We start from the raw sequence: 20,046 nt of genomic DNA on the forward strand, positions 1-20,046 counted from the left end.
CTCTTCATCAGCATGACCTGACCCAAAAAATTGGGCTGAAGCGTATTGTGCAGCGCTGCTTCTGGGACACTGTTCCTCGCATCACGCGTGCTATGCTTTTGGTGTGGTTTCGGGGTTACACTCTCTGTGGATCAATGGGTAGAGCATAGTGTCAACACTGCCACAGAATCCCTCTAGAGACATGCATGTGAAAATCTATATGCACAAATGGTACTGAGTGGTGCTTTGGATAAAATTGTCAATCAAATGGCATTATGTTAATGTAATCTCTACTGCAGCAATCTCTGACAGAGAAAGACACTAAAATAGCACTAGCAAATAGAACACACTAAAATAGCAGCACAATTAATGGGACAATTATAACAATTATAAACTCTCTTCTAAGCCTTAACCAACAGACACACACACACAAACACACACACACACACACATACACCCTAACCCATTCAACCAATCACGCATCCTCGCCACGGAGGGAGAATCTGCTCCAGTGGTTTTAATTAAATCTCTTCCTGTTTCTACATTGATCAGATTATTATTCAGCAGAATAAAGTTCCTCCACAGATCTGACTGCTCACTGGAACAGAACAACAAAATCCTGCTGCCGTTTCCCAGTAAAAATCAGAAATCCTCCTGTATGTTCCCTCGCTGTAACTCTGTTGAAGAAACTGTGGGTCCATTGGACATAAAGTTAGATGCTTCCCTATGCTGGTCTTACTGCAGAGAAGGTTATTTCTTCTGCAGATGTGTGTGTGTTTCATTGTTGTTACCAATACCAAACAGCATTATTAGCCAAAGCAAATTAGCCATGAATGTAGTATCAGCTAAATGCCAAAAGTGTCAATGTAAATCTAGGTGTCAGGGTGTGTGAGTGTGTTTGCATGGGTGTTTCATTGCTGTTACCAACATTAAAGTAATAATTTGTGACATTTTCATAAAAATAAATGATGTCACAGTCCCACCCACATGGTTTGATTGTCAGGTGATCTCTGGGAAGTGCAGTGCAGAAACACCACAGCAATGAGCGCTTAGCAACAAAGATGGAAACAAAACCCCAAAAAATTCTTGCGGATTACCACTTTAAAACCAAGAATCATATTTGTTAATATTTCTGATGAAGGACAAACGTCATCGCTGACACACTGGGTTCATTACATCAACTTTATAACCCTGAACTTGAGGAATACTCTCCCTGAACCTCTACCACACACACTTAACACCAAAAGCAGTGGCAGGTTAGGGCGATAATGTGAATTTAAAGTGAATGATAAGTTCTGTATCTATGAGTCCCCAGCTTACATTTAGATTAAAGCAATATAGAGATAAATGGAGGTAAAAATGTCACTGTAGCAGGCAGCCAGGCTGCTGAGTCAGGGGTTTTATCTGACGGAGGGGCAGATTCTGTATAGTCATCTCTTTCCTCTTCAGTATGTACTCCTGCACACACAAGTATACACACACCTACGAAAACATGCATTTCTAAATATATACACAGACAGAAACATACACGTGCAGACTCTCCCAGTATGTCAAACCAACACACACACACACACACACACACATACATCTACCTGTCATATCTCCATGTTGCGTCTGTCAGCCAGCGGCTCTACCACTGGGATACAAAATGTTTGTCCCTCACAGGGATTTGGCTCAGAGCACAGGAGAGGACACACACACACACACACACACACACACACACACACCTATCATACCCTTGTTGCATCAGTCTGTCAGCTAGCTAGAATTAAGGAGTGAAGGGAGTAAGGACATTATTTATTCATTATGTGTGTGTGTGTGTGTGTGTGTGTGTCAAGTAACTTCTACCCAGTACCTTTTACTCTATGTTTAAACTGAGCTACCTTTCACTTCTACTCAAGTAGAATTTCAGCAAAGTGACAGTACTTCTACTGCTTCCACCCCTGGATTCATGTGAGCAGCTTCTTCAAACAGTCTGACAGCACTTTAGAGCAGCAGCATGGTTCAACATCAGAGAAGATCTGGTGCTGATGAGAAGAGAGAGGATGTTCTCCATCTGTCAGGGGAAAACCTGCTCTTTTTAGGGCATGAAATGATAAAAAGAAATATGCAAAGAAAGAAAGCCGTGAAGTAGTGATTCTTTTTTATCTTCCTGGGTAAAGGTGAGAGGTGGTTCAGCTGAATCAGTCAACATTGCTTGTTTGTTGAGTTGTTTCAGAGATGTTTTTCAAATCAACAACCTCCCACAACATGTTATGAGCTCCTCCTCCTGACATTAAGAATAAAAGACTTTTTGTTTTCAGTGCTTGTTTTACTCCTGACCCTCCTACGCTCCTGTTTAGCAGAATATTAAGGTGTGCCGATGGCCGTGAAATAAACAACATCCTTGAGAAAACGCTTTTCCTTCATGAAATGGAAAATTAAACATAAAAAGACGGTCATTTTGAAGTAGTTTTCTCTCTTTTTGATGGGTGAGTGGGAGTTTCAGAGCTTTTTTTTTTTTTTTTTTTTCGGTTTTTCTTTCAGTCCTCAGTGTCAACAGAAGGAGCCTGGTGGTTAGAAAGACTGTCCTGTTACCCAAAGGTCACAGGTTTGATCCTGTGGCAGCCAGTGTGTCCATCAGCAGCTGTCTGTCCTGCCACAGTGTCCTTTGGTTCAAAACACTGAAGCTGCTCACTCACTGTAAGAGTAGCAGAGAATAAACTAAAATAACAGATGAAAGGACTTTTTGGAGCCGACTGCCTTTGTCCTCTCTGAGAGTTATTTAGCAGCAGATCCAGAAGAAGAAGAAGAATTGTTTCCAAATGTTCAAGCTGCTGCACCAAACAAATAGATTTTTCAAATCAGCCCTCTCAGAATACACTTTTAAATTCACTCAATTTGTGCTCCTCTTGACAGTTAAATTAAATCAATTTTTTTTTCGCTTCAAGTCTTATTTTTATTCCAGTCTCTTTCACTCCTGTCCATCAGAATATTCGGTGCTGAAGGACTGTTGATTGAGATTGAAATAACATCCTTGAGAAACTTTGATTAACTTTTGAAAGACTAAGTGCATTCTCTTACTCTCTCTCTCTCCCTCTCTCTCTGTCTCTCTATCTGCATGTTTCTCTCTCTCTCTCGCTCTCTCTCTCTCTCTCCCTCTCTCTCAGGTGTTCTCCCAGTCACTGTGAACATGGCGGCAGCTGCAGTCAGTCCTGGACCGTCTTCCACTGTAACTGCTCTGACAGCGGCTACAGCGGAGCGACCTGCCACAGCTGTAAGTCACCTGTCAGTCAAACAGCGTCACATGACCACTTAAGAGAGGGGCAAGAGGCATAGACAGAGAGAGAGGGAGGGAGAGAGAGAGAGAGAGGAGTAGCGTAGTAGTAGAGTGTAGCCTCTCTGTGCTGCAGATTGAGTGTGGTGTTGTTTCTTGTTCAGGCTGCAGCCATACCTGTTTACTGTTTACTGTTTACAGCCTGTTTACTGTTCTCTAATAAGCCGACTCCTTTGTGAGCTTCATGTAATGTCTTTTTTGCTTGTGGAGAACATTACAGTATTTAAAAACTGTTTCTGGGTAAGTCATATCATAGAGATTAAGCTGTAGCTGTGACCAAACTGCCAAGTATTGGATGGATCCAAGCAGGATTCATTCAAGCTCAGATCTTAACTGGTTCACTGCCTGTTCCTTCTATTCAAACCCATGAGAGAAAAACAGGAGAGATTCCCACATCGTTCACCTCTGGATTTGTTTTTATTGCTGATGTTTCTGTGAAAAATCTTCTGTGTCCACGTTGAGGGAATGTGTTGAGGAACGCTGTGGAGAATAAGAAAAATAAACAGCTGAATAGAGTGTGGGAATGTTTGTTTTGCCTTTTGGATATGGATTTGACTTTAAGCGCTTGATGCTTTGACTGCAGAGGAGGAGGCAGTGGTGTGTGTGTGCGTGTGTGTGTGTGATAGAGCGAGAGACTGGAGGTAGAAAGGGCGAGGGGGGAGCAGTAAAGGTATATACTGTGTTTTTTATTTATTGAGTCTGTCTATAATGTATAATACATTACAGGAATACAGTATTCCTATAGGAAACAGTTGGATCAATCTTTACTTTATGGATGTTGCTGTAGTAATAAAACCCTGGAGGATATGAGACGGAGATATAATGCAGATACAAATGTATGAAGCAGTAAAACCTTGAATAATGTCTGTCAGCTGATGTGTTGATGTTGTTATTATTATTGATAATTGTATTGATCTCATTGTTTCGTCCCAGCTGTGTACCAGCAGTCCTGTGAGGCGTACAAACACCAAGGAAACACATCAGGACATTATTATATCGACGTGGACGGCAGCGGACCAATCAAACCACAGCTAGTCTACTGCAACATGACCGGTAACACACACACACACACACACACACACACACACACACACACACACACACACACACACACACTGGAGGACAGGAGGAGTTCCCGGTAACAACCATTTATTCCTCCTTCACTCCTTCTTCTTTCTCATCCTCCCATCATCACTCAGCACTTTGCATCATTAACATTTACATAATTGTGAATGATTGTTTCCTCTCTTCCCCCTCCACTCTCTTTCTCTCTCTCTCTCTCTCTCTCTCTCTCTCTCTTCCTGTCTGTTTGTGTTTCAGCGTTTCAAATCATTTATATAATTGTATAAACGTGAATAATGATGATACTCTCTTCCTTCTGTTTCTCTCTCCTCCTTTGCTCTAGTCTATTTCACTCTTCTCTCTTTTCCTTTTCTTTTTGGCTATGTGTCACTGCTTTACAACATTTGCATAATTGTATAAATACGAATGGTGATGATAATCTCTTCCTCCCCTCTCTTCTCTCTTGTCTATCTTGCTCCCTCCTTCTCTCTCAGTTTCAGTTTCAGTTTCAACTTGCTTTATTGGCATGACATGTAAATACATTAGAGGGGAAAATAGTAGATGAAGGAAGAAGAAAGAGAATGATAACATTAAAATCTGGTAATGACAGTAAAAGTAAAGTGAAATGAACATAAAAAATATAATCAAATGATTAAATATACAACCCCAATAGAAAAGGCATATGCATGAATTCCAAATACAATGACATGAGAACAAAATATTTCAGAGTTTTGAAACAGCTATTACAGGCTTAATGACCCTTATTTCCTCTCTTTCTCTCTCCCCCTCTCTCTCTCTCTCTCTCTCTCTCTCTCTCTCTCTCTCTCCACCAGAGGAGCAGACCTGGATGGTGATCCAGCACAACAACACAGATCTGACCAGAGTTCGACCGTCGCCGGGCGGAAACCAGCATTCAGCCCACTTTGACTACTCATCTGAAGACGAGCAGCTATTGGCCGTCATCGGCCAATCAGATTACTGCGAACAGGAACTGTCCTACCACTGCAGGAAGTCCCGCCTCCTCAACACACCAGGTGAGGCCTGTTGTTATTTTAGCCTTTATTTATGCAGGGAATTTTTGCTGCATATATCCTCATATATCCTCTTTTCCAGCAACACTGTGATTTCATTCATCCAGTCTTCTACTGTTGGTCACTGAGCAGCTGCACTGGAGCAGTTGGTGATAAAGTGTCTTGCTAAAGGACAAATTGAAGGTAGTTGTTGAGGGAGTGGACAGTACTCACTCTCTTGGCCCAGATTTTCCCAACCTGGGATTCAAACCTGCAACCCTCCAGTCACAAGCCACAATCTATATTTCATTTTTCAGAATATAGAACGTACAAACTTCTAAGTAAACTTAACACTGAAAAAATACAAGGTGCAGTACAGACATTTAATTAAGATAATTTGGACCAAATCACTTAATCATATCTGTTTCATACCTTTCCATTGTTGACAAAGGCAAACGTTACAGTGTTGTTAATGCAAGGCTGCCAAATTTTCAGAAAGCTGTCATATTTCTTCCTTAAAATATATGTAATTTTCTTCACATTTTGTTCACATCTATTTATTTCTGAGATTCCCCTTCAGAGTTCTGAGAATATTAGTGAAACTATACCTATAACACAGAACTCAGGATCCTGTGGAAAGTGAGTGTCAATCATTTTAGAAAGGGTGTTGCAAGCCCTCTTCTCTAACCTGAAACCCCTTGACCTGTTTTCTGTGCCACAAAGCTCATGACTAGCTTTTCATCTCAGCTCTAAAATCCCCTCTGTTGTAGTGAGTGACCAGTGGGGCATTGGTCGATCGTTAATCTTACTCATGCTTTATAATCTTCATTGTTCATTAATCTTAATAGGACTCTCTCAGGTCTGTGAGTAAGCAGGATACGGCTTCCCAGTCTGAGACAGCAGACTGTCCATCATCTGTCTGGTTTCAGCAGAGAGAGACAGCAGGGAAACTGAGACAGAGCTGATCAACAAGACAGAGGAGACATTTGCATTGGACAGCAGTGAGACAGACGACAGCACCTGTCTGTGTTGAAATACAGACACACAGACAGGAGATAGACAGACAGATGCATGGGATCAGACAGTAGATAGATGGAGGAAAGAAGGGAGGGAAGTGTAGAAGAGGTGAGGAAGGACTGATGGATATGTAGATGGCTGAATGGATTAACATTTTACATTCTAGGCATTTAGCCGATACTTTCATCCAGAGCAACTTCCAATGGTTGCAACAGTTGTATAAGCTTCAGTGCGTAGAGAATCAATATTTTGGAGCATTCTGACAATATCTATGACCGTAGGATGATGAGAAATTCGAGGAAAAGACATAAAATAAAATCTATGTAGAGAGGTGGATTTGATTTTTGTGGATGGACGAAAGGAGGGAAAGTGGGAGGAAGACAGAGGAAGATCTTTAGTAGCTCTCTCTCTCCGTCTTGCTCTCTGGGAAAATAAAGAAGCGCTGACTCTACAGAAGTCTTTCCAATCATCCTCTCACAATCCTCTCCAACTACTCACACTCGCATTGTTGTAGGAGACATTTTTATTGCGTGGTATCAATGTTCTGTCCAAAAGTGTATTCAGTGTCAGGGTAAGAAGTTGGAAACATCTAGTTCAATCTGCCTGAGAGATATTTGTTTGCTGCCTCAGAGATAAAGCTGAGAGACACTCACATTTCGTATTTTGCTTTTGTGTATTATCGTTCTTGGGTCAATAATGAAGTATATTCAACCCAAGCTTAATTTGCATGTGCTGTTTCAATAGGAGATCATGTGACGTCCTAACAAGCTCCTGTATTTAAAGGGATGATGGGACGGTCCCAAGCACACCTGACGAAGGCCAAATAGATAGAACTGTCATTGTTTTCCACAATAATACATTAGGTTGAGCAAGAATGTTGTGCTACTTTTAGTTTTACGGTTTAATCTTTGTCTGACACCAGAGAAAAAGGTGGATGTTCATATTTCCTTGACTTACTCAACAAAAATCTTTACAAGCAGCACTCAGCTATTTTCTCGCAATGCAGTTCATCTTAGTTCACCACCTCATGTCTTGTTCCCAAAGAGAGTGAATCTGTGCAAGTGTGAAAGATTGAAAACACACTGTTCACACTGTTGTTAGTACAGATGATTGAAGTAGATCCTCTGTGTTGGTTTAACAGGCTGAGGCAGACTGAACAAGATGTTTCCAGAGATGAAACAGTGGTACCCTGTTGAAGAAAGTTAAGGGGTTTGTTTGCTTGTGTGTGTGTGTGTGTGTGTGTGTTCCAGAGGGCTCTCCATTCAGCTGGTGGCTGGGTGGTCCAGGTCCTGGTCGTCTCCAGACTTATTGGGGCGGAGCGCAGCCAGGCAGCCAGCAGTGTTCCTGCGGCCTGCAGGGAAACTGTCTGGACCCACAGCACTACTGCAACTGTGACGCCAACCGCATGGAGTGGTACTGAACCTTATTAACCCATAGAAATGTTTATCATCATCAACAAGTAAAGCCACAAGGAAACAGCATTTTGATGGTGCCTTACTTCTGTAATTCAACATATTTCCAGTTGAAACAGGATATTGGGAAAAGATGTAATGCATGAGGGAAAGTGGGCAAACAAAGGCAAATACGGAGGTGAAATACTTGGTTTTCACATGGTTTTCACTGCTGTAACATGTCACTTCGAAAGTTGTGACGTTGCAGGTTTTATATGATGGTATTATTGGCCATTATTTGTAATGCTGTAACCACTCAAAATGATCTGTTTCCTAGGAAGTAAAAGTACTGGGATTTTGATATAAAAATACAAGAAAATAGTGATTTTGTAATGTTTTTTGCCATTTATTGTTAAATAGGTGTATATTATGATGCATGAAGGAGAATTAGCTAACAAGGTGAAAAACTAATTTTTCTGGGGTCTGGGGTTTTCTGGGGTTTACTAATTCTATTGTAACTTTAATAGACTTTATTAGTCTCTTGTTAGTGCCTTCATTTGGGTTGGCATAGGAACAAATTTGTTTTTTTTAATCCTTAAATACAGCCAGGACACAATTTCTTATGAAAGGACAATTAATATGACTGAATGCTTTCTACCAGCATCTACACTCTACACTTTGACCAAATCAACTGGGCAGAAATGAGTGGAGGAAAAAAACCCTTCCTCATGTTGTAACAAAATCCTGTCACGCCTCACTTCCTTTCTTCTCTCCTCTCCCAGTCCAAACTGTTCAACACTGACTACTATTTTTACAGACTGGAGACTGGAGACTGGAGTGCTGCATATACTATATATGTATATATATATATATATATATCCTGGATGTATTTTTTTTTACAGAATTTCCCTTAGTAACAAGACTGACAGGTGGATTATCAGGTGCATGAAGCTGAATGTAGATGCAGGTGGACTGAGGCACTCCCTGTCTGTTATGCTCTTTTGGAAATAGCTGTTCCAAAAACTGGCGACACCCAACACCAGATGGACTGTTGGGTGTCAGGACGGCTATAATAAGGTCTCAGAATGAGCTTCTCCCCAAACGATTGCGCCTCCACACTGCACCGTTGCGTCAGCTTATAACAATATTTTATATTTTTATAGTGAGTGAGTGATGTAACCTGTAAATATACAAACTGGTAAATTTCTGCAAGAAAACGAGCACAGACTGTGGTTTGTGATTTGTATATTCTTCTATTTCTGTTCCAATTCTCAATATAGTTAAAACATGGTTCTTGATGTGTTCTTCTTCTTCTTCTTGTTCTTCTTGTTCTTCTTCTTCTTCTTCTTCCTCTTCTCCTTCTTCTTGTTCTTGTTCTTGTTGTTCTTGTTCTTGTTCTTCTTTTTCTTCTTCTTCTTCTTCTTCTTCTTCTTCTTCTTCTTCTTCTTCTTCTTCTTCTCCTCTTTCTCCTCCAGGGCTAATGACTCGGGCCTGCTCACCCATAAGGAGAGCCTCCCAGTCCGGTCTGTGGTGCTGGGTGACATCCAGAGGCCAGGGTCAGAGGCCGCCTACAGGGTGGGACCCCTCCGTTGTCATGGAGACAGTAAGTCCGATCAATGCTGACATGATATGAATCTTCCTGTTATGGAAAATACTGTCACTTCTTCATGGTTCTGTCCAGCTGCACTGCTGACCTGCTGGCTCCAGTCAGATCAACTGACTGGGTTAAAACAACATCCAACCAATCAGCCTTCAGTTTCAGTAATTATTTCACGCGACATGGAAATAAAGTTTAAAACACATGAACATAAAATCACAGGAGTCTTTGAGGTTTTCATTCCACCTACCAATAAGCTGATTAAGTCTTGTATTTTCTTCCGCATCCAGTAATCAATTACCATTAGAATTTCTGTTGCCAAACTGTTGCCAAAACATTATTCCTTGTATGTTTTACTCTGATATTTGCTTTTAATTAACTGCAATATAATACAGAACAAATCAAAGTAACAATCTTTTCTTTCCTCTTTTTAATTATTCACAATTACAGCCCTTAGTTACCTGTGTAAATTAATAAATGAATGCTCAGCATGATAAATCAATATGGCATGGCATAGCTGGACTAATTAGCTGAACGGTCGGCTCATTTGTTTGCTACGTGATTTTCATTAAAAGCTCTTTACAGTGAGTTTTCACTTTGTGTCGCCCATGCAGAGAACTTCTGGAACGCTGCGTTTTTCGACAAGGAGACGTCGTACCTCCACTTCCCCACCTTCCACGGAGAGCTGAGCGCAGATATCTCCTTCCTGTTTAAAACCACCGCCTCCTCCGGCGTCTTCCTGGAAAACCTTGGCATCAGAGACTTCATCCGGATCGAACTGAGCTGTGAGTAAAACCTGCAGGTCAAAGATTTAATCCAGATCGAACTGAGCTGTAAGGACAGTAAAACCTGGAGTTTATGGGCTTAATCTGGATTGAATTGAGCTGTAAATAAAACCTGGAGGTTAAAGGCTTAATCCTGATCAAACTCAGTTTAAAGGGAATGTTGAATACCTGTAATGACTGGTGGGGTTTGTTTTGCTCTACTGCACAGTACTTCAAGAGGAGTTTTACTGTTTGGAGCAAGAGAACCAGGCTCTACTCCTATTCACTTTGGGTTTCTACTTTGTTTACTTGGACAAATCTTTCTGTTTCAGCTCCCTGTTTTTTGCTTGGCTTCTCTACCTTTTGGTCAGCATTAATGGGCGCCCATGGTGTGTGTCACTGAGAATATGACAGTAATAACCAAGGGGGTGTTTTTTTACTTTATGGGCACCATGGTATTGTGACATTTAGAATATAGCAGAAATACCCAAGAGAGCATTCTTTACTGTGTTTATGCTTATTTTTATAGATTTTTTTTGTTGTATCTGATTTTTAGGGGCATTTTGGTCCTTTTATGAAACTATGAAATATTGCATTTGCATTGCATATTGGCAAATAAACACTCAGTTTGTACCACTAAGATTTGTTTTAACTGCTGGAAACTGGCGGCAAGCCTCACAGAAGAGGATGAGGTTTTATGATATCGGTTGTTTTATTTTTTATTGACACTGTAGTTTGTGAGCCGGTATTTTCTTCTACTACTTTAAATGTGATGCCAATATTTTCTACTGCCTCAGGCTGCATGCTCGGTTCTTTTCTGATAAAAAAAACGCTCCATTTTCCTCGCCCAGAATGCACTGGTCATAGCCTCCCACAAATCAGCTACGGTGGCCCACGGGGGACAGTAGTAGTCGCATTCAGGCGTGATTAGTTGACAACACAGCAAATAAAATGTGAACAGGGTGAAATGCAAAAAATTAATGGGGGATTTTTTTGCCCCCACATTTTTAATTTCACAGGCATTTTATAAACCCTCAAGGGCATTTTTGCTCTGCGCCCCCAGTAATTTCTCTCCCTGGTATGAGGCGTACATTTATGGGCGCCCACAGTGTGTGTCATGTAGAATATGGCAGTAATAACCAAGAGGGTGTTATTGAGTTTATGGGTGCCATAGTATTGTGGCTGTTGGAGGTGTATATTTATGTGCAACCACAGTGTGTGTCATATAAAATATAGCAGTAATACCCAAGAGGGCATCCTTGTGCTTATGGGTGTGACAGTGATGCAGCAAGGTGTGAGGCGAACATTTATGGGACTGTGGTGTGTGTCATTTAGAAAGCCTCGTGTAGATGCTTTGAATCAGTCTTTAGACTTATCTATCATTGCCAACTTGCCTTTTTGAAGCTTTTTCACCAGTTTTGTTTGGTTTAGTTGTCTGTTTGGGCGGCTCCTTTTTGTGTTGTGTTGCATTTTGGAGCAATGTTTCCTTTAAAATAGCATTTGAAGCGACACACACAGCATCTGATCCAGAGACGCTGCTGCTCCAACAGCCTCCTCGCTCTCCTCAGGGAAATCATTGCCAGTCTGGTTGTTTTAGCTCCAGCACGGTGCAGAATACGGCTGTTCTGATGCCGACCGGTTCAGATCGTTCTGTAGCAGCGTGGCTCGGCCTGAGAGCGGTTTCAAAATGAAGTTCCTGTAGGATGCTGGGATATTGTTTCATCTGGCTCTGTACTCCCATGGTAATACATCCTCACATTGCACCGCCGCAACATGAAGGATGAGAGTTTGTTTCGCTCTCCTAAATCCTCTGCTGCTGCTGAAGTGAACATGATGAACATGATGAGGATGTTGCAAGCCGAGCAGACAGGCTGAGAGGGGAGCAAATACAGATTCTGTCCAGTCCATTCACATTCGTGGCAATGGTTTATAGGAGGATTCTGGGAGCTGTGTGAATCTTTGAAGCTAAGGAGTGAGGATTCATAGTGAAAGCTGCAGTATTTTCATGTAAAAAAACTTCAGAATGAAATCCAAACAGCAGTGAGCAGCGCTCCGTCCAGAGAAAGCTCACCAACGTTAGATCTTTTCCTCTCTTGTCTCTTTCCTTTGGTATAAAATCATCACAGACCGGCCGAGTTTCTGGGTATTGAAGTTCAAACCATTTAAAACAGTTAACCTCTCATTGCCATTTGGAGCCACAAACGTGCAAAATTTCCTTGTGCAGCTTCAAGATAACATTTTCGCAATGATACAACTGTTCCTTCTTTTTTATTTATTTTCTCAAATGCTGTGGAACGTCATGAAGTTTGAAAGCACGCAAGAATAGAGGAGTGAAGCGTCTCACCCTCAGCTGACTGACCTGAATTTGCCTCCTTGATTGATCATGGTTATGTGGGAAAAACATTTGTTGTGACGGCTCAATTAAGGTTTAGTATTATCTGAATCTTTAGTCTGATTCATGTGAGATTAGGGAATCAAATATGACTTAAGACAATAAAATGTCACAGTGTCATCAGGTGACAGAATAATTTCAGCATGTCAGGGTGTTTGTTAATAAGCCAGCTATTATTTGGCAAACAAATGGTAAAATGTCTAACACACTTTGCTGGTATGACAGTCACATGCTCATCCAAATGTGACAGTACACTAATTCTGTATTTTCTCTTTTTTCTTTCCTCTGCCACATCCCTCCATTCCCTTTCTCCTCCCCCAGCCTCCACTGAGGTGCTCTTCTCCTTCGATGTGGGTAACGGGCCTCTGGAGGTTCGCGTGGCGTCGGGCGTCCCGCTGAACGACGACCGGTGGCATCGAGTCCGAGCCGAGCGGAACGTGAAGGAGGCGTCGCTCCGCCTCGACGAACTTCCCGCCGCCACGCAGGAGGCTCCCGCTGACGGACACTTCCATCTGCAGCTCAACAGCCAGCTGTTCATAGGTGGGGAGCGAGTGTGTGTGTGTGTGTGTGTGTGTGTGTGTGTGCGTGTGTGTGTGTGTGTGTGTGTGTGTGGTTGAGATACAGCACTTTCACTTTTAATTCATGGATTTTCTGTGTTTGTGATCTTGTATTTCTATAGTTATGAGGAGAAAATGTCCTCACAAGGATAGAAAGATGAGGAAAATCCTCTTAATGTGTGGACACTTTGCCTGTCCACTCTTCTTAAAGCGGCTGTTTCAGGATTAGGATTTGGGTGTGTGTGTGTGTGTGTGTGTGTGTGTGTGTGTGTGTGTGTGTGTGTGTGTTATGGTCCAATAGCTTGGATAGCATGTGCTAGTGCTTTTTTTTCTCATTTGAACCCATATAAGTCCAATGTAGAAGTTTTTATTTTCCTTGTCCAGTGTGAAATATTCTGATCGTGGCTTAACTAGCTCATATCATTTTGAAGTTTATTCTTCATCACAATATCTGAAATGACAGCTGGTCCATGACTACATAAAGTCTGTGGTCATATGTGTGTCAGGACTGAACAAAACTTTTTCAGACATTTTATGTGATTCCCAAACTCGACCTGGAAATGATCAAATTAATTCTTCCTACTTTTCCAGGCTTTTCAGGCCTGCAGAAGAAACACTGTTTATTGAGCAAGTGCACAAAGCCAATCTAGCTTCTAAAAAGCAACAGATGATTAAACACTTGGAGGTTGCAAGCTTAGTCCTCCATGACAAAACTGTTTCAGTGAATAAAGTTGCAAGGATAGAGATTGATTGGCAAATGTTATCCATCCACACTGTCCTTCAGTCTCTCCATCTAAACATTCACTTCATTCATACATTTAACCAGTTACATTAACAACAGGATTGTCCTTCATTCTTTCCATCTTCACTAGTGTTTCTTCTTTGGTAACACTGCTGCTTCATTTGACTTTTGATTCCACATCTGCTCTAAACATGAAGACTGCACTTTGTTGTGTTTTAGGGGGAAAATCAGCTCAGTTATACTGTCATATTAGTTTCACATTTTCTCTATCAGCTTTGATACACCTCCTGGAATGAATACAGAAGAAATACTTTATTCATTCTTGGGGGAAAACTTTATTAATCTTTGCAAACATTCATTTTGATCACACATCAAATCACTGAAACCTGGTAAAAGACTCTGGTTCAATCTTTCCATCTACATATTCACTTCATCCACACAATCAATCTGTTAAACCAGTATGTCAGCACTGTGGAGGAAAACAATGGATCCTCTCCCTATTGATTATAATAATAATGATTAAATTTGTAATTCACTTTTCTTAACAAAGTTACAAAGTGTCAGGAACAAAATCAACATATTAACAACTATTCAGCTATAATACAGGGAAGACTTCTAGTGCTGGCTCCATTAAGGCCAATGCAGTGGAACAGAAACAGCAGAAAATATTACAGCAACAATACAAATATGCAACAAAGATAATAACTATATAGACCACACAACAGTTTACATTTTCATATGAATAAACGTCTGTTTGGATACTCTCTATTACTGACTGATATAACTAAATAGTGATTCAACCTATATCCATGCTCCGCCCACACTGTTTGATTGACAGGTGATCTCTGGGAAGTGCAGTGCAGAAACACCACAGTGAGGCTGAGCGACAAACATGGAGAAGAAACAAATACAATGTAAAAATCTGATTTTCACACATTGCTGCTTTAATAACTCCTGTCTACTTGAGCTCACACAACTCAGCAGTGCCTCCAAAAAAAAGCCAAAGTCCAGGATAGAGAGGCTGAGTGAATGTGGTCTGGACTCTGTGGAGGAGAGTCATGGTTTCAGAGACGCTGTAGAAGGACAGAATACCTGCTCTGTGATCCAGGTACACTCCTACTCTGGAGGGCAGAGGGCCTGGGATGGGAGTGTTGATATTGTTATGTACGAATTCATAACTATTGTTGTAATAATATAATGCCCAAGACTTGTCATTATTTCCAAATCCACATTCATCCCCTGTTCTGCTAATATCCTTATATGAGACTGCTATTGAAACTAGTGTCCCCCTCCAATCCACCTCCCAGTAACAACGTCCAGTCAGACCCTCTCTACTCAGGACCTGAGACCTGTCAATGAATCTGTCTGAGTGACTATAATATAACTGTTCGTCTCCCATAGTTGTTGCTTTTCTGTTCCCCTCAGATAATGACAGGTCTGTGTGTGCTGTGTTTGGATCCAGTGTGATTTGACGTGAATATTTTAAGAATTCAGCTCTGGTCTTGGGCTCTCTTGGTTGTGACAGTAAAACATCCACTTCAGTCACTGTCCCTGAGATCTTAGTCCATTCCTCTGTAAGAATGCCCTGTAGTTTATCTCTGACCTCTGACACAGCTGCAGTCACATCCTCAAAGTAGCGCAGAGGATGGATATTGGTGCTGGGTGAGTCTGTAGATTCACTGAGACATGACAGCGAGGAGTAAGTCTGTAGAAAATGGGTGTGATCCTCTGTATGTGAGAGCTGCTCCAGCTCAGCATCTTTCCTCCTCAGCTCAGCGATCTCCTGCTTCAGTTTCTCCTGAAGTTCTTCGGCCCGACTCGCTTCCGCTTTCTGCTGGGATCTGATCTGCTTCTTCACCTCAGAGCTTCTTTTCTCAATGAGACGGACAAGCTCAGTGAAGATCTTCTCGCTGTCCTCCACTGCTTTATCAGCAGAGAGATTGATAGTCTTCACCTCCTGTTGAAGCACCTTCACGTCTTTCTTTCTCTTCTGGATTCTCTGCTGGATTTTTTGCCGACTCACCCCGAGCTCTTTCTGCCTCTCAGTCCTTTCTGCTGCAGTTGAGACTGTGTCGTGGCCTTTATGTTCATCCATGGAGCAGAGATAACAGATACACTGCTGATCAGTACGGCAGAAAATCTTCATCACCTCGTCATGACAAGAGCAGAAGTTCTCCTGAAGCTTCATGGTGGCTTTGACCAGCTTGTGTTTCTTTAATGGAGCTGCATCATAGTGAGGCCGGAGGTGCTGCTCACAGTAAGAGGCCAGACACACCAGACAGGACTTGAGGGCTTTCAGCTTTCTCCCAGTGCAGACATCACAGGCCACATCTCCAGGTCCGGCATAGCAGCGGTCAGGAGGAGCAGCTTGGAGTCCTGTCTTCTTCAGTTCCTCCACCAACTCTGCTAACATGGTACTTTTCCCCAGGACAGGCCTTGGTGTGAAGGTCTGTCTGCACTGGGGGCAGCTGTGGATTTTCTTCTGATCCTCTTCATCCCAGCAGCTTTTAATACAGCTCATGCAGTAGCTGTGCCCACAGGGAATAGTCACCGGATCCTTCAGTAGATCCACACAGATCGAACAGCAGAATTTTGCCCCGTCCAGCTGAATTCCTTGCTGCGCCATTTCACTTCTCAGTAACAGTGTGTCAGATAGTTTCACTTCCCCTCAACAGAAAACAAGTTGTGCTCCGATCCAAACCAAAAATCTGTTCCTTTTCTTCATGTTCATTTGCTGATCTGCAGTGAATGGGCTTGTCAGCTCTTGCACTTCACAACATGTTGTTCACACCCATCTTTAAACTGACAGATCTGTGAAAGGGGAGGGAACAGGAAATATCTGGACTGAGTGTAACTGGCTGTGTTTGAGACCAGGGAGAAGAGGGAGGGGTTATCAGGCTTTGCTTTATTCCAGGAAGAGGAGCGGTTTGAAAGAGGAAGTGTGTGTTTAGCTCTTGTTTACAATATGAAGTGAAGATCATGATAAATACATAAGGAATAGTTACATTTAGGATTAATCTCTCTCGTCCCTTATTCCCCCCTCACTTGCGGAAAATTGAACAGTAAAACTTTTTTGAATGGTTCTCTCTCTCTCTCTCTCTCTCTCTCTCTCTCTCTCTCTCTCTCTCTCTGTGTGTGTCTCTCTCTCTCTCTCTCTCTTTCTCTCTCTCTCTCTCTCTTCAGTGGTGTAAAAATGTCCTGCCCCAGAAGTACTGTTACTTTGCTGATATTTTACTTCAGTAGAAGTAAAAGTTAAAATCTACTTTAGTAAAAGTAAAAATTGTCTAATTTAAAATGTCCTCAGAGTAAAAGTTCCTGAGTTCCTCTTTAGAACAGAGAACGTTGTTAGCTGTGACCTTTTCCATGTGATTCTAAAAGGAGAGAGGACAGAGTTCAGACCCGATTCTTTTCACTGGAAAAATTGGAAACGACAAAATAAAGTGCAGAAACAACATTTCCCAATTAGTACTGTAGTGCTGGTGATAACAGCTGTGAGGTCCTTTCCTCTTTGTTTTCTCTCAAAACGTCTGACTGGTTCAAAATCTCACCGCCGCTTCTCTCTGTCTCTCTCTCTCTCTCTCTCTCTCTCTCTCTCTCTCTCACACACACACACACACTTTCCCTATCTCTTATCTCAGCAGTAGCCTGTGTCTGCAGCTCCTCCTCAAATCAGCAGCTGATCACAGAAGTTTAAGATTTTTTTTTCTCTCTGCTTCCCACTGTAGTTCACATCAGACGGTTTCATATGAAACACGGAACTGTGCAGCGCTGCTTCTGTTATTCAGGACTTTGGTACAAATCTACACAGGAGCCAATGGAGCATATTCCCTGTAAAAGCAGGCAGCAGTAATTATTACTTTTTGCGTCTTTTAAAGGTCAAGGGTCATGACTAGCTTCTAGATGAAATATTCATAAAATATAAAATGCTACCTGTAAAGCCTACTAAAGGATCTACAGTTCATCTCTTTGCAGTAATTTCAGGACTTTATAGAGCAGTATAGTTGGAGGTCTAATGCCTCTTCCTCCACTGCCCTATAAACCATATTAGACAGGGATTGGAAAAAATATTCTGGCTATTCCACATGTGCTAATCTGTTATTGACTAATTCCCACCTGCCACTGAGCTGTGTTGGATATGGAGGAGCTGAGTCGACACATTTATTCTACAGTGGGTCTAATACTGCTCCTCTTCCTCCTGATAGACTGGAAGTGAATCCCCAGATAAAGGAAAGTTTGGTAATCTGTAGAAGGTAGCATAGCCAGTCCAGAGTCCTATATATACAGTATATCAATGTTAGGCTGGGATTGAATCCTCAGAAAAAGGCTAAAAATATTCTGGGTTTTTTACATGTGCTAAGCCGTCTGCTCAGCAGTATTGGATATGGAGGAGCTGAGTCGACATGTCTATTCTATAGGAGGTCTAACACCTCTTCCTGCACAGTGTTTACTCCTGATAGACCAGGATCCAAGACCCAAGACAGTATAGTTAGGATGTCTGACACCTCTTCACCTAGAGTCCTATATATTTCCCCATTAGGCTGGGATTGACTCCTTGGAAAAAAGGAAATACATTTTCTGGCTATTTTACATGTGCTAAACTGCTATTGGCTGAATGCCATCATCTGCTCAGCAGTATTGGATATGTAGGAGCTGAGTCGATGGTTTCTGAACACTGAACAATACTCACACTCAATAAATCACCATGCATCAGGGAACAGTGATAGCATGCATCATGCAGCGTTCTTTGTTTGTGTGTGGTGTGTTTTCTTGCAGCTATCTGTAATTAATCTGTAAACAAACCTAAACCTATATTCATTAGTTACACATCAGTTAGTTAAGAACCTCTCTAATTCATATAAAGTTAATCAATACTACAGTCCTGTTTAACTCTGTTTATCTCAACTGCATCAGTTCAATACTACAGGCTTCTCTGATTCTCTGTTTAACCTCTCACTCTGCCTTCAGACTGAAGGAGAAGAAAAAAAACAGAAAATCCATCCTTTATTATCAGGCGCTATCATTCTGCAAATATTATGGATATCACTTCATATCAGTAAACACACATTCTGGAGGGAAAATCACCAACAAACCAACAATCACTGATGAGATTGGACGGAAGCAGTGGCAGGGAAATAGAGGTGAATATTGATTGGCTGAATGTGTTTAGCCAATAATCCGCTCTGAATAGCCGGCAGGTTTTGACCGTCAGCCTAAACCCGTATATGTTTATCTCAGACTTATCAGCACACTGGAATAATGCAGATGGATTTATGTGTTTGCATGGAGATGTGCTGGTGTTATTTGCTAGATTGGCTTGGGAATGGATGTTTGTACGAGAATATTTGACTTGGCTGTTTTTGATTTGATGTACAGGAATGCATCAAGTGTGAGACCTGGGCAGCAGTTTGTTCCAGTGGTTGGAAAAACCAAATGATAGTCAACCAATGAGTGATGAGTTCTGTTAAAGTGTCCTTGAGCGAGACACTGAACCCTCTACCTGCTATTGTAAGGTGCACTAAATGTAAATGTAAGGTGCACTTTTATCTCAATATGTACATGTACTGATAAGCCATAATATTAGCTCAGCTTCTATGCAATCACAAGCAACAATATTGCCATACAAGCTATCTTACTATGCACAGTATATTCATGAGCCATAATCCTGCCTTGACAAATTCATAAGGCAAAATATTCTGTTGTTTGGATTTGTAAACCATGGCATTAGCTTGTTTGAATTCATAAACTATATTACCACATACAGTGTATTTATGAGACTTGCACAGATTTATAAGACAGCGCACTCCATTGTTTGAATTAATAAAGCACAATGTTGGCTTGTATGAATTTATAAGCTATAATTCCATGTACGGTGTATTTATGAGCCACAATCTTGCCTTGCACAGATTTATAGGCAATGAATTCCATTGTTTTGATTAATAAGCCATATTATTGCCTCGCATGGATTTATAAGCGATAGCATTGTTCAAGTTGAAATTCCTTTATCACCATTTATGCTGTAGGTTTTAAAAATCCATACGCTGCAATTTGGAGTGAGGAATTTTTTGCATTCATTGCAAGATTTGCTCATAACCTGTTGTACTGTCTCGTTTATAAAGATAAGCTTTAGATTATTGGTGCTGAATCGGCATCCGTGTTGACTGATGCTGCATGATGACAGTTTGTTTTCTCCTCTGGGCCGGTGTGTGGTGCGTTCACACA

General features: G+C 41.5%; 2 protein-coding genes across 2 annotated transcripts in view; one reads left to right on the forward strand and one right to left on the reverse strand.

The window, feature by feature from the left end:
• Positions 1-20,046, forward strand: part of LOC139646061 (contactin-associated protein-like 4) — a 65,274-nt gene that overhangs the window by 25,859 nt on the left and 19,369 nt on the right. Inside the window, exons 9-15 of the mRNA XM_071521966.1 lie at positions 3,129-3,235; positions 4,229-4,348; positions 5,191-5,391; positions 7,635-7,797; positions 9,251-9,378; positions 9,987-10,157; positions 12,850-13,068. Of these exons, the coding sequence (XP_071378067.1) occupies positions 3,129-3,235; positions 4,229-4,348; positions 5,191-5,391; positions 7,635-7,797; positions 9,251-9,378; positions 9,987-10,157; positions 12,850-13,068 (1,109 nt within the window). The remainder of the gene's footprint in view (positions 1-3,128; positions 3,236-4,228; positions 4,349-5,190; positions 5,392-7,634; positions 7,798-9,250; positions 9,379-9,986; positions 10,158-12,849; positions 13,069-20,046) is intronic.
• Positions 8,447-16,453, reverse strand: LOC139646072 (E3 ubiquitin/ISG15 ligase TRIM25-like). The gene is made up of 2 exons (XM_071521977.1): positions 14,800-16,453; positions 8,447-8,466 (listed from the first exon to the last, which is right to left on the reverse strand). Exons 1-2 carry the CDS (start codon positions 16,451-16,453, stop codon positions 8,447-8,449), a joined length of 1,674 nt encoding a protein of 557 aa, XP_071378078.1.

The sequence above is a fragment of the Centroberyx affinis genome, unplaced genomic scaffold, assembly GCF_046629955.1.
Source record: "Centroberyx affinis isolate AG114_WGS23_722 - 3 ecotype Tasmania unplaced genomic scaffold, CSIRO-AGI_Caff_v1 ptg000082l_1, whole genome shotgun sequence".
Classification (NCBI taxonomy): domain Eukaryota; kingdom Metazoa; phylum Chordata; class Actinopteri; order Beryciformes; family Berycidae; genus Centroberyx; species Centroberyx affinis.

Coding starts and splice junctions, on each gene's coding strand:
- LOC139646072 (XM_071521977.1), bottom strand. CDS start 16,453: ATGGCGCAGCAAGGAATTCAGCTGGACGGGGCAAAATTCTGCTGTTCG. Junction 8,467..14,799: donor TGGAGGCACTGCTGAGTTGT/GTGAGCTCAAGT, acceptor ATTTCTGCCCAG/TTGATTTGGTCAAAGTGTAG.